General features: G+C 35.8%; 1 protein-coding gene and 1 non-coding gene across 7 annotated transcripts in view; both read right to left on the reverse strand.

Moving 5' to 3' along the window:
- Window positions 1–2,719: 2,719 nt before the first annotated feature.
- On the reverse strand, window positions 2,720–2,792 carry TRNAE-UUC (transfer RNA glutamic acid (anticodon UUC)). The gene has a single exon. It is a non-coding gene; the product is annotated as a tRNA-Glu (tRNA).
- Window positions 2,793–10,384: 7,592 nt separating this feature from the next.
- TMEM161B (transmembrane protein 161B) overlaps window positions 10,385–26,990 on the reverse strand; it is an 84,240-nt gene continuing 67,634 nt past the window's right edge. For all 6 annotated transcript variants that reach the window (XM_089909103.1, XM_022593218.2, XM_089909104.1 and 3 more), the window contains one exon: window positions 10,385–26,330. In XM_089909103.1, coding sequence (XP_089765229.1) covers window positions 26,053–26,330 — 278 coding nt within the window. In that variant the 3' untranslated portion in view covers window positions 10,385–26,052. The remainder of the gene's footprint in view (window positions 26,331–26,990) is intronic.

Raw genomic sequence — 26,990 nt, forward strand, 5'->3', positions numbered from 1 at the left:
TTTGTCCAACAATAAAGAATTTTTTCTCAGTTCTTTTCCTCCTCTCCCCCCATCCCTCCTCTATTCCCAATATCCAGTCCACATTTAGGACCATTTTTCCAGACTGACATGAGCTTATTTAGTCTGAGCAACATTTTCAGGGCTCATCAGCAGCAAATTACACCAACAAATTTTTTTTTTTTTCAGTTTGGCCCCAAGTCTATGAAATTAATTTCTATGTCAACCATTACAACACTTCCCTTGGAAATATCAGTGACTGCACAAGCCACAGACAGATCAAGTGTAGGTGCTCCATCATCTGAATGGGGTTGGGTTATGTTTTCAATTGGAACAAGGTATTAAGTGATTAAACTGTGCCAGCAGACATAGCACTTTTATCAAGCCCTTTTCTTTCCAAGCAGGCATAGGGATAGTCAATCTCTGGCCCTGAAAGTCTCCAAGGAAAACTTGGAATGCTTCAGGAAATCATGTTTGCAATTAAAGCACGGGCATTTTTCTCCTCATCACAGAATAAAAGCTGAATACCATTTTTGAAACTTTAACTTTTTTTTTTTTAATTTCAATAAGCTGCTTAAGATCCTCCTATTCATTGACAGGATTTTTGGCACCATTCTGCTGCACTAGTTCACAACCATTTAATTGCTAAATGTTAACAGATTACAAGTGACTTAACAGAGGCACATTCAGAATTCCAGACATCATTATCTTAATTCCTACCACAGCCATATTCACACAAGACAGAAGATTAAATACCAATTTGGGCACCATATTTTGCCTGCCCTTTTGTTGACAGAGGTAGAACGCTGGTATGTCTTCACCTTATTTCCATCAGCATACCTGGCACAAGGCTCAGAGAATAAGTGAATTAGTAAATGAATGAATGAATATGCAGGCTACGGACTTCCCTGGTGGCGCAGCGGTTAAGAATCTGCCTGCCACTGCAGGGGACATGGGTTTGAGCCCGGGTCAGGGAAAATCCCTCATGCTGCGGAGCAACTAAGCCCATGTGCCACAACTACTGAGCCCATGTGCCACAACTACTGAAGCCAGCAAGCCCAGAGCCCATGCTCTGCAACAAGAGAAGCCACCGCAATGAGAAGCCCACGCACCACAACAGAGAGTAGCCCCGCTGGCTGCAACTAGAGAAAGCCCGTGTGCAGCAACAAAGACCCAACGCAGCCAAAAAAAAAAAAAAAAAAATACAGGATACCTAATGTCTATTTGACTACTTGGAACCATAGGAGAAGTGGCAGTTTTTTAGTGATTCCTATAATGGGTCCTTTATTATAAGTGCTCTTACATGAAAAATACAAAACGAACACAACAAAATACTAAATACGTATCATAAATCTGAAATAAAATTGTTAAGCTCTTCATTATCATAAAATTCTTTTTAAGTCTTCCAACTGATGGAAATGGGGTAAGTAAAATCTAAACTTCCTTGGGAAGATCAGGAGGTTATAGTGTCAGGCATTGTTCTTAGCGCTTTGTGTGGATTATCTCATTCCATCTCCCGGGAAAACCTCTGAGATATGGACTATTATGACCATTTTACAGGTGAGGAAATTGAAGCCCAGAGCGGTGAACTTACTGCTCAGCATCGTATGATGCTGACGACTGGTCTATGCTGGAGCCAAGATTCAAATAGAGGAGTTTGATTACAGAGACAGAGCTCTTAACCATTAGATGGTACCTAACACAAAACAGTGTTAAATTGATGCTCATATAATTTGTTGAAAGAAATATACAAACATGAGAACTAAATAAATACTCAGAAAAATAGCAGGTACTTGCTTCCAAGAATCCAAGGATTACACTTATATTGCTAATGGCAAATAGGTAGATAGGTAGGTAGGTAGGTAGGTAGACAGGCAGCATAGCATAGACTGGAGAGTCAGGTGAGCTGGGTTCACATCCTATACCCCCCATCCTCCCCACAGCATGTGGGATCTTAGTTACCCCCAGTGACTGAATCCATGCCCCCTGCAGTGGAAGTTCAGAGTCCTAACCATTGGACCACCAGGGAATACCCTGGATTCACATCCTTAACTCCCCATTTTTTGACTGTGAGACCTTGGGCCAGTTATCTAACTTCTCTGAGCCTCACTTCTTCAACTGTAAATTGGCATTAAAAATACTAAGCCCACGGAATTGTAATGAATAAACATAATGGATACAAAGTACTTGATATGAGTATATAATAAATGTCAGTTATTATTATGTAGACATAAAGACTGAATTGTATCCTAATTGCAGCTCTATTTTGAAAATTGAAATGACAATATTCAGTTAGGTTAGGCTCCTCTAGCTACTTCTACAATATCCCATGTTTTTTTACATTCTGATATTTTCATAGAATGTTACACTTAATATCTTCTGTTACACTTAACATGAAACCAAACAGTTATGTTCTTTGTATGTCAGAGATAAATTTGCAAACAATCTCCCTGCCTCCTACTAAAAGTACTATCTTGGAAGTGTTAAGAATATCTCATCTGGAAGAGGCCTGAAATATAAGGAAGATTTGTGCAAGGGCATGAAGGAGCTTGAAAGGAAAGTAGACAGTCTTCTTAATCTGGTCATTAATTTTCCTGTAAGAAGAGCTCTCTCTGCCCCTTATTTATTTTTTTATTATATTTATTTAATTATACAATATTTACTTATTTTATTTTTTATTTATTTATTTTTTTGCCATATGGCAGGGCTCGTGGGATCTTAGTTCCCTGACCAGGGATTGAACCCGGGCCCTTGGCAGTGAAAGTGCCGAGTCCTCACCACTGGACCACCAGGGAATTCCCATAATATTTTAAATTTTTAATCAAAGTAAAGCATATGCATGGTTTTAAAAAATAGTATAGAATGACTTAAAATGAAAAGCCACAGTCTCCTGCACTAATTTTCTCTACTTCCATTATAGCCCCTCATAAAGAATAACTTTAAATATTTTAAGCTCTTTCTGGTTGTTCTTTTGCCAGTGATTACCACCATATTGTTAAATGTTTATACATCTACCATGGGAAATGCAAATATAGGTTACTATCCCACACCTTTTCCCAATATAGTTTCATCACTATTTTTTAGTTTCTACATTGTTTGCCTTTTAAATTCTAAATAATACATTTTCACCTGTATTTCTTGATACAACCTCAGACAATATCCTTTGATTTCACACTTTAGCTCTCCTCCCATCTTTCACCACCCAATTAGCATTCTTTGTATTTACCTTAACAAAACTGATGACATTACATTCTGCTTTTTTAATTCATAAAATTAAGTTTATGAACATTCTTTTTTTTTTTGCGGTACGCGGGCCTCTCATTGTTGTGGCCTCTCCCATTGCGGAGCACAGGCTCCGGACGTGCAGGCCCAGCGGCCATGGCTCACGGGCCCAGCCGCTCTGCGGCATGTGGGATCTTCCCGGACCGGGGCACGAACCCGTGTCCCCTGCATCAGAAGGCGGACTCTCAACCGCTGCGCCACCAGGGAAGCCTTGATAATCACATTTTTAAATAGCAAGAACACTAACTTGATCTATAATTTCTTTTTCATAGCATCCTATTCTTTTATGGATGCATTATGTTTTCTAATCTTTCCAGGGTATGAATTAGAATTTTTAAGGGTTTTTTTGTGGCTGTTCTTCCTGAATTATCTGTTTCCTTCAGAATGTTGCCATCTCCCTGCCTGTTTCTCTTTTTTTTTAATGACTGGTTTTCTTGGCCTTTGTCACTTATATTGCTGGCTTTTCTCAAATGATTAGAGATACTTGTTTCTGTTTATTACTAGGAAATAGTAAAATGGCTCACTGGTAGCTCTCTGAACACTGGTAGAATCCTTTTTACTAGCAGTTTAATAAATGAAATGTGATTGGGCAGCTGGCCATTTTATTGAAGAACACACTCTTGCCATAATTCAAAGGCCTTGTTCTGGGGTGTCACTGCCTGCACTTTGACAATTTCTCTTGTGGAGGCTCTTCATTGTATTTGCATGAGAAAGGTATAATTTCCTGTACTCTATACACTGGGGTGGGAGCTTTGATGGTATATATAATCAATTAAATGCCTGTTTTTAGTCACACATCTCACCTCCATCCTCCCTCACACCTGCAGTTTCTGAGTTCTGAGCCTTCCAGGGTTCCACAGGGCAGACTGGCCCCGTCTTTGCCTGATTCACTTCAGCATATATCCTAGGTAGTGGATGCTTCTTTCCTGGTACATCAGTTGCCACTCCTCCATCTGTTTTTCAGATTCTAGAACGTTTCAAAATCTCTCTTTTGCTATTAGACTCTTATGTTTTTTAGTTTATACTTTTAAAGATGATTTTCTATAATTTATTAATGTTTTAGGAGGGTCAGACTGCCATACTGAGTCAGAAGCTTATGTTTAAAAATTTAAAAGCTTTTTTATATTGCTTATACTTATTTCATACTACACCTGATTTATTGCTTTTTATTGGCAGTTTCTATTTAATCATGAACCCGAGTTTAATTTACAGTATAAATTGGAAAGAAAGTTAGTTCTAAGACACAATCTCTGATGATTTAAATGACCAAACATAACTCTTTCTTTTTCAAATTTATGCTTCATAATATAAAATGGATATGAAATGTTTATTTCTAGGGGGTCCTATGTTAGTGTTAAGAGCCTAGAAAAGACAATGTTGGATTTATTGAAATTTAGTTATACCACACATATTTCAAAAGCTACTTAAAGAAACTAGAAAATCCTACTTGTAGCAAAAGCATACACACCAACAGTTGGCATTCCATTACTAGACAGATATAAGTTTGCTTATCAACAAACAGAGAATACTGGATCCTTCCTCAAAAGTAACTTCAGTACCATGACAATGGTCACAGCAGTTTACTTGATACTACAAATGACACACATTCTTTGACCCTCATTCACTTATTCACTTTATAGATCAGCTCCACAGGGATTGTGGTCACATCTATTTTTCACTTGTGCATCTCCAGTGCCTAGCATAGCTCTTGCACATTGTGGTCAATTGATAAACATGCATCAAGTAAACGCTGAATGAACTATGTATCCAGATGAGATCCTAAAACTGACAATCCGTTTTGGGAAATTAGATGTATTAAGATGTAATAGGAATAAGAGTCTGCAGTGTGTGATATATGTTATAGGGGTCACCTAAGCAAGTGCAATAATAGGCATTCAAAGTAGGGAAAGATTGCTTTAAGCCAGGGTGATTGCAATATCAAGCAGAAAATGAGGGATAGGGTTTTGATAGGTAGAAATAAGAAGGGAAGAGCTTTACATGGAATAAAGGGTTTAAGTCAAAATAATATCTAGCTTATAAAATGTTTGTAGTCATTCAATATATTTAACTTAAAAAACAAAAGCCTGGCTTACAGAATTCAAAAGTAATAGTTTCATAAAGAAGCACTGAATACAGATCAGATTTTCTTTCTTAGATCAAAGTTACTGAATCGACATTTAGACATAATCATCTTGGTATATAAAACCACATTCTTGAGGCAAGGTTAAAGAGCTTCATACCACATCTGCTTGGCTTTGGGGCTGAATTAAAATATACTACTAATTCAATATGCAAATGTTCCTTATAGTTTTTTGTCTGCTTTTGAAAGAAGGACAAAATCTCTCATTCCTGATTATTTTACTAAGTTTTGGCAGTTTCAATTTGTAGCTCTTAAATTTTCTTAATGAAAACAGAATGCCTGGATATTTTAATATTTGTTTACAAATATCCAGGTGCTTGCACGTTAATCATATAAAACAGAGTGGATCAGGCAGAACTAAATGAATCTGGCTGAAATTCCTCAACCAAGCACTGCCCACAACAGACTATGACGTTCAGCTGGGTGGGTGCACACACTTGCAACAGTATTTATTATCTGGGGCCCATCTGGAGCAGAGTTGGGAGTCACCATCAATTTTGATTTTCTGATAAGAGAAAGCACATCTCAAAAAAGCTATATTCTAACATGTTAAGTCCTCTCCTAAAAGGGGTACATCATACTTTTAAATAAAATGAATGATCAACAGTGTGGTGGTAAAAAGCATACTGGTGAGATAAGTCTTGAAAATGTGGACTCTAACCTCAGCTCTGGCAAGAATCACCTAGGTGAGGTAACCAAGATTTTTCAAGCACTCTTAATGTTACCAACTACTCACATACTAGAGAGCTACTAAAGGCCACCCTCCCCCCATCCCACTGCTGAACTGGTTATGCCTTGGAACTGACTTCTCTGCATTTAGTTTTGTCCCGATTTAAGATTACCTTCTCCTTAATGAACTAGCTGAGTTCTATCAATACAACTCTAGCTCTAAAGAAATTAAATGTTGTCCCATTTACAGCCATCACATGGAGAAGTCATGTACTTTTCAGGACATCTCAGCTGTGTAAATCCATTTTAAAAGGCAGAGTTATACACGTGCTTTAGCGGAACCCCACATTACAAGTCAACATCTAAAGCACCTGGTCATTTTAAATTTCAAAGATTATGCCTATTTTTCCTATTTTACATAAGCAGGGCTTACTGTTGCTCTAAGCATGTAAATCAAAGTCCAGCAAAATAGTGTAAGCTAATGGCGAAGCAGAAAAGTATCATTAAAACCTGCTATTACAAAGTTACTCTCAAAAGTACCAACTATTTAAACATTAGTCTCCGTGCGTCTCAAAGGGACTAAAAAGGTCATCTTCTCATCTTTCAGTGTCTCAACCACCTTGCCCACTCTTATCCCACTTATTTTCCACTCCACGTATACCTACACCCATTCAGACACTAGTATTCCAGTAGTTTTTTAGACCAACAGTTTATATTTCCGGCAAAGCCATAAAACAACAGAAGGCTGCTCTGGAGTTTGCAGCACTGCCAAAATGACACCCATGTGTGAGCTCTTCTTTTGTGGCATGCAAGTCTCCAGAACAGAGGCTCTGCTACTGTTAGCAATGCAGTATCTCTGGGGGGAACACTCAGAGCCCCCAAGTGTAAAGGAGCTACACCTGGGAAGATTATGAGAGCATTTGGAGGCTGTGCATAGTACTAAAAGCTCTGCCGAATTGTTCCACTGCAGCTGTAGTCAGCAACAAATTGAAGCACTTTATAAAATTTGTAGCTCTTCAATAATTTTGAATCACTTTAAAGTGCTCATGCTCCAAACCATAAAGTCTTTCTTAACCATTGCAAGCTTATGAAAGGCACATCATCAAAATGACAGTAATCAACTCCTTCAATTTTAGGTGTGAAATTGTTCTATGTTTTTTCTCCTTGTTTTCGTTGTTCACCAAGTGCCAAAAGAAAAAAAAAAATGGTCATAAGGACACAATGTAAAAAGTCTCCATTTTTCAACAGCACCAAGTAATCAAAATTCTAAGAAGTTCTCAGATTAAGAAATATTCAATTTTAGGTAAGATCCCTAAGGGGGGAGAAAGAGAGACAGAGAGAGAATTATATCTGTCCAGGATCCTAAATGAACAGAAAGAGGCAATTCACAGGTACAAAGAAGACTGTTGATGCAAGTTTTGGGGAATGCCCTTGAAATAACATGCTCCATTTGTCAGGGAAAGTAAGAGGTGGGATGACAAAGGAAATGGATTACGCACTTTATAGTGTATGAGTTTCTTTTTGAGTTAAAATAAATTTCCTATGGCTTAAACCACCAACTGAAGAACACTAAAACTCACATTGATGCAATTTTCTAGTTTGCTTTTGTCTTTAAATTATTGAATTGATCCCATTCAGATTACGTCCTTCTAGATAATGGATTATATCAGCCCTGGTTCAAACTTGTTCACTACCAAACCAAGTAAATCCACACATTACTTTCTAAGTGAAGGTGTTGCACCAGACTAGTGTAATAATGTCTTCCATTTCCTGGGACAGCTAGAAATTATCTTAGAAACATTCTATGTCCAGTTTCAGCACAACTCAAATTTAGTTCACTTGAAAGCATGCATTAAAATGAACATATCCTTACAAATATGAGGTTGCAGTGACACATCACTTCTGCTCACTACTCTAGCTCACCCTAGTTGGCAGAACTAGTCACATGGCCCTGCCTAACTTCCAGAGAGCTGGGAAGTATGGGAGAGCACTTACATATTTGAGAAGCAGTAAATATCTCTGCCATGGGTTCTACCCAAAACAGAGCAGATGTACCCAACTAATTTTTTAAATCATACCAAGTTTTTATACAGAGCTTACTCTCAAGTCTAAGATGACCTTTTTTTTTTTTTTCAAACATAACATTTGTTGAACCTTATTTTTCCTTCCTTTATTTATATAGTTGGTGGAACTAGGAGCAGATTTTTTCTCATCTAAACAAGAGCTCAAATTCATAAGGGCAAAACACAAGCAAGCTTTTATTCTTTTGAGTCCCGGTGTGCAATGGACTATGTCCTTCCCCAATTTTACGTAGAAATCCTAACTCCCAATGTGATAGGAGGTGGGGCTTTCGGGAGGTGGTGATTAGGTCCTGAGAGTGGAACCCTCATGAATCGGATTAGTGCCCTTATAAAAAAGATCCCAGAGAGCTCTCTTGTCCCTTTCCTCCCAAGTGTGTGCTAGGACACAACTCAAAGACAGCTGTTTGCAACACAATGTGGGCATTCTGATCTCAGACTACCAGCCTCCAGAACCATGAGAAATAAATTTCTGTTGTTTATATATGGCCACCCAGTCTATGGCATTCTGTTATAGCAGCCCAAACAAACTAAGACACAGTGGGAAAGAAACAGATCTCTAGCTGAAGGGTCTGGCTTCTTCCCACTGCAGGTCAGCTGGTGTTCACACCACTGGTAAGAAAGGGGGATGAGCTTGTTCCACAGCCTGTGGAGCCTGAGAGAACATGATCCTTCCTTGTCTAATCAGGGAAAGAGTACTGCCTTCAGCACATCAGCAGGTATGACAGGCTTGGGCCACCAAGGAAAGAGGGCCCTCAAACCTTCTCTATTTACAAGCCTGCTGAGTATAGCTCTGGCTCTTAACTAGAAGTTGATTTGCCCAAACCCAAGTAATCTACCACTGCTATGAAAATATATAGCTAACAAGCCAATAACACATATTATATATACAGTATTGGGGCCTTAATTTAAACTAATAACCCAGTTGCTTCAGACAGCTTTGTATTTATGACTTGACATATTTCAATTAATTTAAGAGACATTTCAACAACAGAAGAAAACCTCTTTTCAAAGCAGCGTTTGGATTTGGGCCTCCGAACCCCCCAAAAAATCAACAGCCAACATTTACCAACCCAAAAGCATGTAATTTTTTTTGATCAAAAATAACATTGATTTGACAAGGCTAACACACTTGAGTAGAACAGACTGATGTAGTAAAACTGTTCCATGTAAGTGAGTTTTCATGTGAATTAGTGTGAACCTAAGAATGTAGTGGGAAACAGCTACTATACAAGTTGCAAAGAGCTCCAGGGGTTCTCAACTACGGGAAGGGTGCCTTCCTAGGAGGCAGCTAGAAACGTATAGGAGTTCTTTGTTTTTTGCTCTTCAGTTATCCCAAGTTTTTCTTTTTAGCAGGGGACCTTCAGTGGCAATAGTGAGTGGGGAGTCAGGGATACCAAATATCTTGCAGTGTGTGGACAATCCTACAATAAAGCATTTCCTGCCAAAAGTACTGGCTAAACAAATGCAAAAACTTAGGATAAAAGAAATCAAGCATGGACTCTTTTATATTCTTCTTCCAATGAAGCAGAACTCTATCACATACCCAGAGAAATGCAGATTAGTCTTGAAAAAGATAAAATGCATCAAGAGATTGGAGAAATGTGAGACAAAAGTTAATAACATCTTAAGTTAGTTTTTATTCAGACATTTAAAAAGTAATCTTTGATCCCCTCCTCTTCTCGAATGCGAAGCATTAGGTGGGCTGAGCAAGACAGACATCCATGCTGGGAAGAGGGGGCTCTGCCATTGTCAGTATATATCAAAAATAAATGAAAATAAATATACTTGCATTTGTGTACATGTACGTTTTCGTGTCTGTGTGTGTGCACGCACTCATACTCCTATATTCCATAGCTCTATCCATTGTCCACTGAGAGGGCTTGGGAACGACGACAATCCAAAAGCAATAAACACAACTAAATGCTCATCTCATGGTTTCTAAATACCATTCCCCACCAAAATAAACCAGGATTTCTTAGAGAAATGATTGATGCCAGAGTAGGGAAAGTATGAGTCTGGTATATCTTGCTGCGCCAGAGTGTAAGGGAGCTCAAAGAATGATGGGGACGTGTCAAAGGTCAGAGAAGCCAGCTTGAAGAAACTTTCACTGGCAACATCTGGAACAATGAGTATCAAAATATGTAACAGAGGGCTTCCCTGGTGGCGCAGTGGTTGAGAGTCCGCCTGCCGATGCAGGGGACACGGGTTCGTGCCCCGGTCCGGGAAGATCCCATATGCCGTGGAGCGGCTGGGCCCGTGAGCCATGGCCGTTGAGCCTGCGCGTCTGGAGCCTGTGCTCCGCAACGGGAGAGGCCACAACAGTGAGAGGCCCGCACACCGCAAAAAAAAAAAAAATGTAACAGATAATGAGTGGCTCACTTAATAAACATGAGTCCATATGATTTAAATAATTAACGAATTATAAGTTTGGTGAGGACCAGGATATTTACAATGTTTCAAGGTACCTCTCCACAAAATACTTATTAATTACAAAAGGATAAAAACATCTTTACAGTGGCAGATATCACCTTAAGGGATTACAGAGAAAATCATCAGGAACTATGTGTCAGCTGATAGGCAAGGCTCCACTTTTCTCATAATCCTGCCAAAGTTGAATAACCTGAATTTACTCATAAGGAAACATCAGACAAATCCAAACTGAAGGTCCTTATATAACCTAACTGGCGAATGATCTTCAAAATGGTTAAGGCCATGAAAGCTAAGAAAAGATTAAGGAGCTATTTCAGACTAAAGGGCATGACAACTAAACTCAGTGGATGATTCTGCACTGGATTACATACAGGACATCATTGGGACAAGGGGCAAAACTGACTGTGGTCTAAAGTTTAGATAGAAGTCACATATCAATATCAAATTCCTGATTTTGATGGTTGTATTATTATATAGGAGAATGTCTTTGGCAAAGAAACACTAAAGTATTAGTGAGTGAGGGGGCATTTTATGAGCAATTTACTACGAAATAGTTCAGCAAATTAAAAACAAAACAAAACAAAACATGCCCTTTGTTCTGTACTCAAAACTGTGATGTAAATTTAAGAGTCTCAAAATAACTAACAGTAATAACAATCTTTCTTTTTTAAAGGGTTAGTTATAAATCAGGCTATTTGCTAAGTCCTAGGAATAATACAGGAGCAGGAAAAAAACCCTCAGTTCCCGCCACTTAGTGCTTATAGTCTGGCAGGGAAAGCAAGAGTTGAACAAGTAATTATAAGTGCAAGAGAGGAAGCTGTTCAACTGTAGAGACTGAAGGAAGGTCCCCCCAAGAAGGTGATCTTTATGCTAAGAATATAATGATGTACAGGATTAGCTGGGTGATGGGTGAAATGTGTACTGTGGGGCATGAAAATTTTGGACTTTGGCAACAGGCACCACTGGTATGATATAGCTGTGTAAAAATCACCAGACATGCAGTGAAACTGATTATTTACAATGTTCACCATCAATACCAAAGGACTTTAAAGTGCAGAAACCAATAATTTAAGCTCTTCAATAAATGATTAAAATGAATTTGAGATATGATTATTGTTTAACAATAATGTAACAATAATGTGTAAAGAGTAGATTAAATTTTAAAAGAAAAATATGCTATAACATCTTGATTTTAAATAGCTCCTGCCCGCAAAGGAATTCAACATATTTTCACTTATTAGTCAAATTTTAAGCATTATTGTTAGGGAGTGGTTTATCTATACTATTTTATACTTGGGGAAACTGAGGCAAATGACTTTCTCAAATTCATATCATTTATCAGTTGTAGGGCCAGGACTATGTCCTTAATTTTTAAACTCCCACTCTAATGCTTTTTTAAATTACTTGCATTGAAAATATATCAGCCATGTTATCATGGCATGAAAAAGAAGAAAATATTTTATACTCTTTTCATCATAGAACCAAATATATTTACAAACTAAGAATAGTGCTGAGTACTCAGTACAAATATAGAATTACTTTAATCAATGTCAATTTGATTATTTTCTCCACTATAAGCCTCACTCTCTTCTGTCCCAGCTCTTTTCTTTTTGATGACTATTCTAGAGAATTTCAGACTTTTCCCTTTGCAACTCATTCTCAAACAGAAATGAGCTCCTTCTTCAATGATTCTTAACCTATTTTTAGCCACAGATCTCTTTGAGAATTTGACAAAAGTTATGAACTACTTTCTCCTCAAAATGTTCACACACAGAAACATTTGCATGAAATTTTAAGGAGCTTGCTGAGCACTCTCCCTTCTCAAGGTCATTCATGTACCTCAGATCATGTGTCAGTCACTGATTATTTCAACTTTATTTTCATGACAACCCTGCATGGAAGGTATTGTTATCTTCATAATACAGAAGAGGAAACTGGGCCATATGAAGCGGTATAGCTGGAACTGGAATCAATGTGTCTTTCCTTCCCTAGGTCCTTTCACCTACATATTCTTACCTACAAAATAGGCCTCAAAACTCACCCAACTAAATCTAAAGTCTTACATTCAGCCTTCACCCATCAAATGAGCTTCCTCCACATGCCAAATATTTTAACCATTCTGCCACTCATCTGAGAAAAATCAAGTCTAGGAAAGCTGCCAAACCTCTCAAGAGGCTTACCAGAATTATTATTTTAATGGTTATCCTCATGCCACGTGGTCTCTGGAGGCTGCTTCCTAAAAACCAGTCTAACTTCTAGGGTCCCGGGAAGCTAGTTTTAAAAGCTGCCCAGTGAGGAAGGTTCCTTTGTCCACAGCTTCCATTTATAACTACCACGCTGACGATAACTAGGGATATGGCTTCGCTTGGCTTTCTAAGTACTCAGTCTCCTCCTTCTGACCTGTTAATCTCCTTGGTGACAAAGTGCCCTCATCTCTAGAACCATTCCTGCACCTCTCATCCTCTCTCAGTATTAAACAAAGAAGGAACTATATGGCAGTCAGGCAGCATTTTGGAATAATTGGCTACACATAACTGAAACTCAAGTAGGTGCAAACACTACTTCAACCAGGCAGTTACTTTTTAAAAATTTGTATGTGTAAATGTGAAATAAAAATGTTACCTTCTTGTACTTCTGTGCTTTAACAGGCAGAGAGACAAATTATTGTTGTTTGATTGATTGCCTACTAGAACAGAAGAGTGAATGAGCTGAAGTCCCATAGATGAATTTAACATGGGTAGATTCAGGTTTTGTGGATCCTGAAGCATAAACAATTTGGGGGACTTTAAGAAAAATACATAATTATGTATAAAAAATTAGGTTAAAAAGTGAAGTTACTGGGAATGAAAAATCACATCAAATCACAATTATTACAACCTTGAAAATAACACAAATGTCAAAAAATCCAGAAAAATAACGTAATATTTTTATTAGGTGACATACCTCTGGCCCATCTCATGACATGATGCTGGATGAGTCAGCATAGTGGGAGTTAGGCATATTCTAGAAGTCAGCCCTATACTTTGATGGCCAGCAATAATTATACATGGAAGTGACAGAAAGCCACATAAACATACCCCACTAAACCTGAAGGACACGTATCTGTAATTCAGCTCCCCCTTTAATGGATGTCCCAGACACTCCAACACCATCCAACCTCAGGAACAGTATAACAAGGGGAAGTCTGAGTTTGAGCCAACCATCTTAAACAACTGCATTATTTTGCAGAGAATGTTAACTTTGGAAGAAATACAGGAAAACAAGCTGCTACAACTTGCATTTTGTCTATTAGAAAATAATTGTCTTCATTTCAGACCATCACATGACCTTTGCCTTGGCAATGAATGTAGAAAGACACTCTGCTGTTAGATTGCCCCTCTCTCCTCTGCAGGACAGAAGTCATCCCTTTCCCTACTGTCCCTAATCTGAATCCCAAACCTAGGCTCCATTATCTTTGTCTCTGGACAAATGTATGCCCTATACATTTAGTGTTTTCTGCTTTTTCATTAGCAACTACAAAGATAAAGAGATTTATTGACTTTTCTCATGGAAATAGAACCAAAAATCCTAAAATTTATATGGAACCACAGGACTCCTTTTCTTTCCTTTTTTTTTTTTTTTTCTTTTTGGCTACTTGGCACAGCATGTGGGGGAATCTTACTTCCCCAACCTGGGATGGAACCTGCGCCCCCTGCAGTGGAAGTGTGGAGTCTTAACCACTGGGACCACTAGGGAAGTCCCTGAAAGACCCCTTTTCTGAGAAAAAAAAAAAGAACAAAGCTGGAGGTATCATACTCCTTGATTTCAACAAAAGAGCATGGTATTGGCAGAAAGATGGACACACAGATCAATGGAACAAAATCGAGAGCCCAGAAATAAACCCACATATATACAGTCCATTAATTTAGGGCAAAGGAGCAAAGAAGATACAATGGAGAAAGGATAGTCTCTTCAATAAATGGTAATGGAAAAACTGGACAGCCACATAAAAAAGAATGAAACTACACCACTATCTTACACAACACACTAAAATTAACTCAAAATGGTCTAAGACCTGAAACCATAAAAATACTAGACTAAAACATAGGCAGTATGCTCTTTGATATCAGTCTCAGCAATATCTATTTGGATATGTCTCCTCAGACAAGGGAAACAAAAGCAAAAATAAACATATGGGACTACATCAAATTAAAAAGGTTCGGCACAGCAAAGGAAACCATGAACAAAGTGAAAAACAACCTACTGAATGACAAGATATTTGCAAATCATGTATCTGATAAGAGCTTAATATCCAAAATATATACAGAACTGATACAACTCAACAACAAAAAACAAACAACCCAATTAAAAAATGGCCAGAGGATCTGAAGAGACATTTTTCCAGAGAAGACATACAAATGGCCAAACACATACATGAAAAGATGTTCATCATCATCAGAGAAATGAAAATCAAAACCACAAGGAGATACCACCTCACACCAGTTAGAATGACTATGATCAAAAAGGCAAGAAATAACAAGTGTTGGAGAGGATGTGGAGAAGAGGAAACCAACATACACTGTTGGTGGGAATGTAAATTGGTGCAGCTACTATGGAAAACAGTATGGAGATTCCTCAAGAAATTAAGAATATAACTACCGTATAATACAGCTATTCCACTTCTGGGTTTTTAACCAAAGAATACAAAAACACTAATTTGAAAGATATATACACGCCTATGATCATCACAGTGTTATTAACAACAGCCAAGATATGGACAAGCCTAAGTGCCCATTGATGGGTGAATAAAGAAGATGTGGTATATAAATATGGGGTACTACTCAGCCGTAAGAAAAGATGAAATCTTGCCATTCGTGACAACATGCCTGAAACTTGAGGGTATTGTGCTAAGTAAAACAAGTCAGACAGAGTAAGACAAACACTGTATTAATTCACTCATATGTGGACTAATAATAAAAAATAAACAAACCAAAAAAAACAAAAATAAACACAGATACAGAGAACAGAGTAGTGATTACCAGCAGGGAAAGGGTGTCAGGGGAGAGTGAAATGGTTAAAGGGGGTCCACTGTATGGTGGCAGATGGAAACTAAACTTTCAGTGATGAGCATGCTGTAGTATATACAGAAGTTGAAATAAAATGTTGTACAAATGAAACTTACATAATGTTATAAGCCAATGTTACCTCAATTTAAAAATAAATAAAAATAAAATAAATAAAATTGATAAATTAGGGAAAAAAAGTTTAAGGAGAGGGATTCTGAGATAGACCATCTCTTCTTTCCTCTTCATTTATAAGCATTTCTGCTCAAAGCAAATTGATAATTCATATTCCCAGACTTCTAAAATAGTTTAAACAGTATTTCATATTGTTATCCCCATCTGTGATTCTAGAATATATCTTTTCCTTTCAATATTATGCCAACTGCTAAGTTTGAGGCTTCCGCCTTGATTGCTCTTAACATTAAGAGTATTGATAATTCTTAACATCTTGATTTTCTTAATATTTAGCAATTTAGCCACACAAACTCCAACTTTCAAAGCAGCTTTTGTCCTTCATGAAGTTTTCCCTAAAAACCAAACTTACATTAATCCTTAACAAAGCACTTACCATCCTATATGGCAATCATGTCTCTCAACTAGATTAGGAGCCACTTCAAGGCAAAGAATGTCTTGTTCACATTTACCTGCACATCACACATTACAGTGGCAAACAGTAACCACTAAATGTTTGCCGGGTAAACTAATGCACATCTGACTGAAGGATACACATCACTAAAACATACACTTAGTTTATAGAGGTATGACTATCAATGAGAACACTTGAAATCTTTCCTTGCTTTTTTAATTTGCTATTGCCACACAAGGTAATAGCAGTTGTAGTAGTTGATGGAGGTTTAAATTATTTTCAGATAACCTCAAAATATTAGTCAGTGGAACTTCCAACTCTTGTAATCTAAGAAGAAAAAAACCCCAGCTCACTACACCCTAAAACCCAGACTAAAAACCCATGATTAACATTTTTGGGGTTTCATTATGGAGAGTTTTCTACCACTCACCTTCTGAATCCATTGCCCCGAGATGCCACACTCTCTAGGGCCTTCATTTCCTACCTCACTGATGAGTTGATAAGAGCTCTTTTCTTGGATTCTGAACTTTGGAAGATCCTGGCATTTCCTTTCACTGCTGGATGCCAGATGAGGTTGCAGGAACTCTTTGCTTTTATTTGGTTCTTCTGCTTTTATTTCCTTTGCTCAAGAGCACCAGAAAGTACCAGAAACCTATATAGACTCTTAAAAATATGTAGGGGTAGATGTAAGATAAACACCATAAAGCAGTAGTATTTTGGCTGCTCTACTCAGGAGGAGGAGCAAACTTCTGTAAGAGTTTTCAGGAACTGAACTGGTAAAGTCTATGGCTCTCAGACTCTTACTTCAGGGACTAATAAACTTTTTATTGTGGTAGTATAATAGTAGACCAAATCTGCTATCAGTATCGTTTCAAAGCAAAAGATATTTTAACATCTCAAACTCTAGAAACAATCTTAAGATAAATAATAGTCCTTTAAATTGTATCAACTTAGCTTCATGAAAAACAGATTACATCGTCCATTACATTCAGAAACCCAACTATGAGCTCTGTGCTTACCCCCTTGGCATTAATGGAGTCTAATATTTACGTATTTTAAAACATTTAAATTTTAGAGCAATTTTAGATTTACAGAAACATTTCAAAGATAGTACAGAGAGCTCTACATACCTTATAACCAGTTGCTCCTATTATTAACAACTTACATTAGTATGGTACATTTCTCACAATTAATGAATCAATACCATACAGTGTTATTACCTAAAGTCTAGACTTTGTTCAGATTTTCTTAGTTTTTACCTAACGTCCTTTTTCTTTTCCAGGATACCAACTAGGATACCACATTTCATTTATTCATTATGTCTCTTTAGTCTTCTCTTGGCTCTAACAGTTTCTCAAAATTTCCTTGGTTTTGATATTCTTGAAAGTTCTGAGACATAATGGTTAGGTATTTTGCAGAAGAATCCTCATTTGGGATTTTTGTGATGGTCTTCTCATGATTAGACTAACGTTAGGGATTTTAGGAAGAAATGCCAAGAGGTATACATGCCATTCTCATCACATTAAGGATACATACTACTAACTTATTGTTGACGCTAACCTTGATCACTAGGCTAAGGTGATGTTTATCTGGTTTCTCCACTGACAAGTTAGCTTTTTTCCCCTTTCCATACAGTAGTCTTTGTAAGGAAATCACTTTGCATGTATTACTACTCATTACTCTGCTGAGTAGTATTGCATTGTACAAATATACCAATGTGTTTATCTATTCTACTATTGATGGATACCTGGGCTGTTTCTAGTTGGGGCTATTATGATTAAAGCTGCTATGAATTTTCTTATCAAGTTTTTTTGTGAGTGTGTTATTTCTCTTGGGTAAACACTTAAGTGTAGAATTGCTGGGCTGCTGGGTAGCTGTGTTTTTAGTTTTATAAAACGCTGCCAGAACTTTTTATAAAGTGTTTGTATCATTTCCAATGTGGCTGCACCACAAAGTATCAATATGAAAGTTCCAGTTGCTTCATATTCTTGTGACCATTTAGTGGTGTCAGAGTTTTAAATTTTAATCATTTCAGTAGATACATTCTGGTATCTCGTGGTTTTTTAATTAGTATTTCCCTAATGACAAGTGATGTTAAGTGACACATCTTTTAAAATAATATATGAATGGAAGGCTGTCTCTGAACAGACTCTTGGTGGGGTAGAAAAAGTCCCCAGTAAAAGACTAAAACTTAGAAGCTGGGGCTTTTCACTTCCAGCCAAGGTGAAGTTAACAGAGAGCAGATGCACTTTTTAATTTTACAGAACTAAAAAACTGAACAAAATACATGAAACAACAGTTTTCAGATACTGAACAGGGAGCACAGGACAGTGATTCCTGAGGGAAAAAAAAATTATGAGGTGAATTCTGCTCCAGCTTACTGACTGAAGAGTTCAAGCCACAGCTCTGGGGGGGAAAAACCCCAAAAAAGCCCCCAAAAAACAAAACCTTAAACTGAGCCCAGTTGTCTCCCTGAGTTGTGAGAACCCGGTGAGGCAACTAGAAATCATAGAAGAGTATCAGAAAGGAGAGCTGTAAAGAGAGTGAGCTCTAGAGATTGGCAGAGTTCCTTTACATCTTCAGCTGAGTTCTGATCAATAGATGCATTTGAGGAAATCACGCAATGTTGGGGGAAGAATCACCAGAAAGGAACAGGCACAAAAATCCTTAGGACTCAAAGAGGGGTAGGGATAGTTCCTGTTCCCACCAGCCAAAGTGAGAAAACTTTGCAACACATGGGGCATTGGTGGAATACTCAGAAGAGTATTTCCTCAGTAACGGGTAAAAATTAACACTAAATTAAAAGCTGCTCTCATTTTAAAAGCAAGCCTCAAAGAGTCAAAACTGTCTCCTAGGTTTCCAAGTAACTTAGCCACATTCCAGAACAAAGCTCAGAAATATTTAAAGAAATACAAAAATATCCAGTACCCAACAAGGCAAATTTCAGTGTCTGGCTTCTAGCTCAAGATTTTCAGGAATGCAAACAAGCAAGAAAATATGAACCACAATGAGAAGAAAAATCAATCAACAGGCACAAGTTCCAAAGTGATACAGAAGATGACATTAATAGACACAGACACTGAGTTAACTGTTATAAATATATTCTATATGTTCAAGAAACTACAGTATAAACATGTTAAGGAGAGACATGGAGAAAATAAAAATGACCCAAATTGAACCTTTAGAGATAAAAAATACACTGGATGAGTTAAATACCATATTAGACACTGAAAAAAAAAGAAAAAAAAAAAAGTAGTGAACTTCAAGACATAGCAATAAAAACTATCCAAAATGAAACAGAGGGGGGAAAAAGAACTAGAGAAAAACGAACAGGGTATCAATGAGTCGTGGGACAAATTCAACTTTTTTTTAATAACAGACAAAAAAATTTTTATTGTTCTGCAAGCCAGTTAAGTAAGTACAAACACCATACTTCCAAATTCTCAAGTAAAGTGACAAGACCAGAGAGTGGTCTTCCATTAAAATGCTAAAACTGAAATCTACTACTTCTGCCAAGAACTTTAATATTCTCAAGCAGGATCAATACTTTAAAAGGCAAAGAAAACTATTATCAAATTTACTGCATATGTCTGATCATATAATTGAAAAGCCTTTTGTGGCTGACCCAGGTAGTACTATTAATATTTTATGTAACCATCCTAACTTTTAAAGATCTAACACTCTTTTCTTTCAACACTTTCTTCTGCAGAAAAAGCTATCAAAAAAATTATTGTAAAATCCAACAGTGCATCGCAACTGTGTTTCTACTTCTTTCCTCAGGATGGAAAAATTAGTGAGTCTTTAACTTGACCTGAGATAAAAACCTAGTGATCTAAGAACCTCAATGAACTCAGTGCAATAAATATAAGAAACTGTAATAAGGACTATCATATTAAAATTGCTAGAGATTAAGCACTTTTCCATGTGCTTTTTTGTTAACTGTGAAGTATCTATATTTCTTGCCCATCCTTTGTTTTGTTTTTTTTTAGTCGTTCTTCATTTACCTTGAACATTAGTCCATTGTCTCACATTTTGCAAATATTTTATCAAACTATGACATGTTTATTTTCTTAACAGGTTTTCTGATGAGCAGAAACTTAATTTCTTTGAAATTTTATTTGGGCTGGCCAAAAATTTGTTTCGGTTTTTCCATTAACATCTTACAGAAAACCCGAACAAACTTTTTGGCCAGCCCCAACAGCATTAAAATAAACTTTCTGTTTAAAATTGTTTGTGTCCTAAGAAACTTTTGCCTACCCCTAAAATTATCAAACTATTCTCTTATGACTTCCTCTAAAAACTTCCTTATAAAACTTTATAGTTTTAGCTTTTACAATGAAAAATATGGTCCCTCTTGAATTAATTTTTGTGTGTAGTATGAGATAGGGATTGAGGTTTATTTTTCTAAATGTGGATACCCAATTACTCTAGTGCCAATAGTTGAAATGACTGTTTTCCCCACTGTTGCAATGTTGCTCTTTTAAGATTTTACTATTAAATTTAAAAAACTGTTATTAAAATTTTTTAAATAAAATTTTGTTTTTTTCTATAATTCAATTCTTTCTCTGATGTAGCTATTCCGTTTCAACAGACAATTAAGTTGACAGACTATCAAGTTGACAGACTATCAACTTTAGACATCAGCCACTTATCCAAAACAGGTACACAGACCATCGACTATAATGATGGAAATTTAAATACGTGGAAAAAAATTACATTTCACGCTCTAAGGAATTGTTAAAAATAGAAAAGACAGAATGAGCTTACACATATAGGGTAAACAAAACACTACTACAATGATTCCTGTATCTTATCATTGCTACTTATTCAAAGTAGCCCTACTAACATAGTTTCATTTGTTTATTAGTCTTTTGGAATTTCCTATTCATAAGTACAAATTGTTTCACTGTAGAATTACAGAAAGAAAATACATTCCAAACAAACTAAATAGATTTTAAAGCTAATTTTTGTATAGAGCACTATTTTAGAAATATATATCTCCCTCACATTTAATACTTCAGCAATGGGTACTTAATATATTCAAACTGTGCACTATATATATTTAAATTTTCGATAAGATGTTATTAATCCAAATTCGTCCTCAGCTATGCTACTCTTTGCATAATTACATTTGTGTAACAGATTATCTGACAGGTAAAGAACTATGGGTAAAATCTGTCCGCCATATACATATTGTCTGCCAAATGGACATATCTTCAACTCTTTTGCAACCCTTTGAGTCTTTAAAAGTTCTACTGAAATAAAATATAAAAATGTCCAAATTAAGTTAAAAAGCACTCGACAGAAAAACTACAAAAAGGAGACTCAAGAGATTATACTTATTGCATATTTTAGTTCATTAGTAAACAAGCAGCATTTAATTCAATGGCTATAATCCTTCCTATACAATGCACCAACTGAAAAGGGGAATATACAATATTGTCCATTTCTTAAAACATTTCTTTAGTGACCTCACACTTAGCAAAGTCCAAGTAATCGGGGTGTTTTGCTGACCAACGAACCACAGTGATATAAGAAGAAACCCTATGATGGTACTCATTTTCTTCAAAACATTATTCAGAAATCATCTTCTCAGTGAGGCTTTCCCTCAATGCTCCATTTAAAATTTTATCCCTACCCTCCAACTTCATTTTCCCCCTTCCCTGATGCCCCCCCATCCCCTGCCTATTAGATCTTATCACTATCTAACCTATCCCACATGTGATTCATATTCATCATTGTTTAGTGCCTGCATTTGCCCACTAGACTCTAAGCTCCTGGAGAGCAGGGATTTTGATATGTTGTTTACTGCTGTATGTAGGGCAGTTTCTGGAATATTATAGGCACTCAATACATATTTATTAAACAAATAATTGAGTACAAACCAAAATACTCCCGGAGGAAATGTTCTTTGTAAAGTCATTCTCAACTAACAATAAATAAATGTCCTCTAACTAACATGATCTGTAACCATTCCTGAAGCCAAAAACAGCTATTCATTTTTCTCATGCTAACATAAACAGAAATAAATATCAGATTTGGAAATGTATAGCCGTACATTTAATGTAAACTATTTTATTTACATGTGATAAACCTGAGGTCAATAGTGATGGTAATTCAGTTTTGTTTAATTAGTATCAGTTAACTCCTAGTAAGTGCAAAAAAACAGCTAATTGCAGGAAGAAATGGGATGAGAAGAAACGCTTCCTGATTCTTAGATCAACATTCTTGCCAGAAAATTGTGCTGCTACTTCATTTATAAAATGGGTAGCCTTTTGCCAAATGGGAAAAAGGAGGGGAGTAGCTACGTACAGGGAGTTATAAGGAAAAGGAAAAAAGAAAAAAACAACAATAGGATAGAAAAATACAAACTCTCTGAATCATTAAAGATAGGCCCTTCCAATGTAATCTGCTGTAGCTAAAAAGGAGTTCAATGGTAACAAAATAGGATCATATGAACAGGCTATATCTGGTTTTCCTTTTTCTTAGGTACAAAATAAGTAAAGTGTTTACCACTTTAAAGAAGGGAAAGGTTACTAACACAACATTGTAAATCAACTATACTCCAATGAAAATTTTAAAAAAGAAGGGAAAGGTTGACATTAGCTCTTTGATCATCCTTAATGCCCATGTCAGAGTTTTCAGGGCGTATAACCAGCTCATCTATAAACTCAGGGTATAGACATAACGCGACAAATGGGAATTAAAAGATGAGATTGTATGACTATTTGAGACACTGAGTTCAAGCTCTAGGATCATAATCTGATTCTTTAAGCCACCTAAAGCTCTGTGAAGACAAAGGATGATCCACATTCAAAAATCACTTAGTTTTATTTTGCTGAATAGAGCCATATACCACGACAGACCATTTTCAATTATGTGATGGCTCAGAAACTGTGTATGAATTCAGAGAATGTTGAGACCCCATGCTTTACAATACTGAGAAGTTAATCTTTCATTTGAAAGAATAAATCTATCCAGTGAAGTTCCAATTACAGATTTCATAATGAATTCTACTTATTGCTTCCTGGACCTATCAATTCCATTAATAGATGAATATCTCTTCTGAATCAAAACTCAAGAAGAAATGTCACTATTTTACCAATGATATTTATATTAGAAACAGTAAGACAATGAGCCCACACTGCATGGATGCACTGGTCATTTATGCATAACAACTGAAGTTCTGGGGAAAATACCAAAGATAATCAAAATGCATGCGGTATTAAGATAAAATTATATGCTTTTCATTTCAGACAAATCAATGGGAGTAGGAAGGAGAATAAGCTCTAATTTTTATAGTGCAATGGGCGGGGGTGGGGAGGGCTGGAACCAACAAGTTGTCAAGCAATATTCTATAGATCATAGTAAAAGCAAGATTTTACAGGTTCCTAGTTGACTTGGCAAAAATATAAAATAAAAATAACTGACTTCTGAAGCATTTATACTGACTAAAGCCCAATATAAAAAACAAAAGATTTCTACTGGCCTAATTTGGGGTATTCAAAAATATTATTTGCAATCATTTTGCAACATATACATGTATCAAAAATCATTATGTTGTACACCTAAAACTAATACAACATTATATATCAATTATATCTCAATTTAAAAAATATTACTTGGTTTACATAAAGTACAAACCCTTTTGCACTTAACATAATTCTTGGTACAAACACAACATGCTTAAATAAACCAGTTAGTAGTTGTAACTATCATTCTCTCAAAATTTGCTTTAAAAGGCTAAAAAAACCTAAACCAACTCATCACTTCAGTTAACAAGCAGTTTGTGTAAGTTCATAATATACTTAGGGAGAATTCAAGTTTAAAAAGAGTCAATCAACAGTATTTCAAAAATACGTTATTCCATCCAATAATGAATTCTATTCCTTTCCCTCCATATTACTCCACTATACAATCACTGAAAATCAAAATAATAACTTTAATTATAACTTTCACAGTATAGCTTTTTAATAAGAATGGTAATAAATACCAGGTGAGATTTTTTGCAACTCCAACATGTAAGAACTTTCATAAACAAAATAAATGTCATACTTCACTGTAATCTTGTTATAAGATACTTATTTTAGTGATGCTGATATCTCAAGATATATTTGGAATGCTGCTTTTGGAAATGCACATGGACTATCATTCTATATTATATTCACAATTCATTTCAACCAGAGTTTTATCCAACTTAAGCATTTACTTTATCACTCAGTCTTATTTAAAATATCATCTATTTTCAAAATATTTAACCTACACCAAAAGACAGGAACTTGCTGTACTGAGATTATTCAAATGAATATGAACCACAAGTCTTCAAAGTAATTCCAAAAGAAGAGTTTCAAAATTGCTTTCAATAGTGACAATAGCACTGAAACATAATACATAGCCTCTCAAGACAGTTATATGAAAGAATATTTACCAGTAAATTCTATTCTTTTGGAAAAAAAACCCAACAAAACAAAACTGTTTATCTCTTATATTCATTCCCTATGGAAAAAAGCATCCCAAAAATTTACTTTTTTTCCCCATTTCATTTGAATTTTTCATTCGAATTACTTTAATTTCTGCCCTATAAAGTAAAAACACTACAAATAAAATAAATAAAAAATAAAATACAAACACTACAAATTAAAACAAGTCCTATTTAACATAGGTTTAAATAATACTGGTAAATCTATCAAAAGGTTCTAATTATTTTTAAATGACAGAAAAAGAATTTTAATTTGGCAGCAACCACCTAAGTATTTATAAAATCAGAAGTATTCTCACACATAGGCAATACAAATAAATCGCTTGCTCAGATGAATTTTCAAAATGTATTTTAATCTCGTTCCAGAAAGAAAGAAAATTTCTAGATACAAATACATCTCATTCAATCACATTTTAAAATACATTCAGCAACTTAAAATATTATAAGAACCCAATATTTTCATCTTTTATAATCTCAATATATTATATATTTAATATATAATATATATGTACAATACATACAGGTAGTCAGCAGGATTACAAAGTAATTTTTTAAAAGTTTGATCAATATTGATAAATATCTTTAGACTATTAAAAAGAACTATATTTAGGATCATAGAATAAAATAAAATATGGGCAGTCCAAACCTAATAGCAAGGCTGCAAATGTTCATGTAGCCAATTATTTTAAAAGATCCCTCAAGTTGGCTAGAATGCATTTTAAAACAATATTCTTGCTACTCTCAAGCAGCAGTACTTGTAGATATTAAGCATGTACAACTCCATTAAATTTAAAATTACTATGCAGCTTTCTTTACTGTAATATACAGTAGCTATTCTTTTCTGTTGGATTTTGCTGTTGTTGCTGTTTGAAGAGTGACTCACATAGTACCAACAGAAGTGACTTTAGCTCCTTTCCCTCCTCTAAAGCATGGCTCAGTTTGAAGATTGTTCTATAGGCAGCCATTATGAATATTAACAGTACCTTAATACCATTAAGAGCAACCAATCAATAACTGGAGTCATATGAGAAGTTTCAAAGACTGATGGAGGTTTCTGTAAACCAAGGTCATCAGAAGTATTACACTTGTAGATAGCTCTCTCACATCGATTAATACAAGGAGTTAAAATTCCAACGCCACAGTATAGCAGTTAACAATCTATTCTATAATTTTAAATATTAATACCATTAATCCACCCTGAGAATACAGAGGAAGTATTTGAAACAAGATATTCTGATATGGTTTTCCTTCCTTTGTATTTGCTTTCTTCTGGTTTTTGTCAGACCTTCAAGGTACGAGTATCTGAATTCAGAGTGACTTCGATATCCTTTTTTGTTAACTGAGATTCACGCCACAGTGAGATACTGGTGATAGAAAAGCCCAAAAAGGCTTGTAGAAAAGAGACAAGCAGCAATCCACCAGGTCAGAAAAGACAGAAGTCCTCGAAAAAGCAGAGGAGTGAAAATGTTTTTTAAGCTGCTCAGTGCCACTGTTATTTGTGTAACAGTTACCTTCATCTTCCTATCAGCAGATGGTAATTCAGAGTAAACAGAATTGGAGGGTGGACTATTATCCACTGGCAAGGTAGTGATAGATTCTGGATAAATCCCCCAGGAATGATTACCTAGAAAATTCAAGACGCAAATAAAATGTGAAAAGTAATTCCAAAGCTCCTTATTTAGAAAAAATAAATAAATTCTTTAACTTATATTTGAAATTAAGAACAAAAAGTTTAGTGGCACAACAAATAATTCAATGTTGAAAATAAAGTAAAATAATAATCTTTCTACACACCTGGGGAAAATTCACTTAACTTGACCAGATTATAATCTAACCTTATCAGTAAAGGTGCACATAAAAGCTAAAATCTAATTTACTTTTAATTAACTGCACTAAAATCTGGTAAAATAACAAAAACAGTTTTTTTTCTTGTATAATCCATGAATCAACTACCTCTAATGGAGTGACAGGGACAGACTCTGTAACTTCTGAGAATCTTTTCTACCTCTAGAATATCAGAATAAATTCTTTCTCAGAAACTCTCTCTGATGTCAATGTGAGAGATTATTAATAGCTTCCAGAAATATTCTTATCATATACTTTCCTATTTTGGATAGAATATGAGTCACATAATTTACAACTGAGCTACTCTTTTATGTTCCATAGATTTCTGAAGGACATTTACATCTATCACAGTTCTACTAAAGCATCTATAAGCCCACCCAATAATGCTTTTAGTTCCTTTGGCTTCTAAAACCCCAACACTGGCAGACTGCCTGACCTA

Source organism: Delphinapterus leucas, chromosome 3, assembly GCF_059928025.1.
Source record: "Delphinapterus leucas isolate spDelLeu-1000000601 "Yukka" chromosome 3, BTC_Dleu_Yukka2, whole genome shotgun sequence".
NCBI lineage: Eukaryota > Metazoa > Chordata > Mammalia > Artiodactyla > Monodontidae > Delphinapterus > Delphinapterus leucas.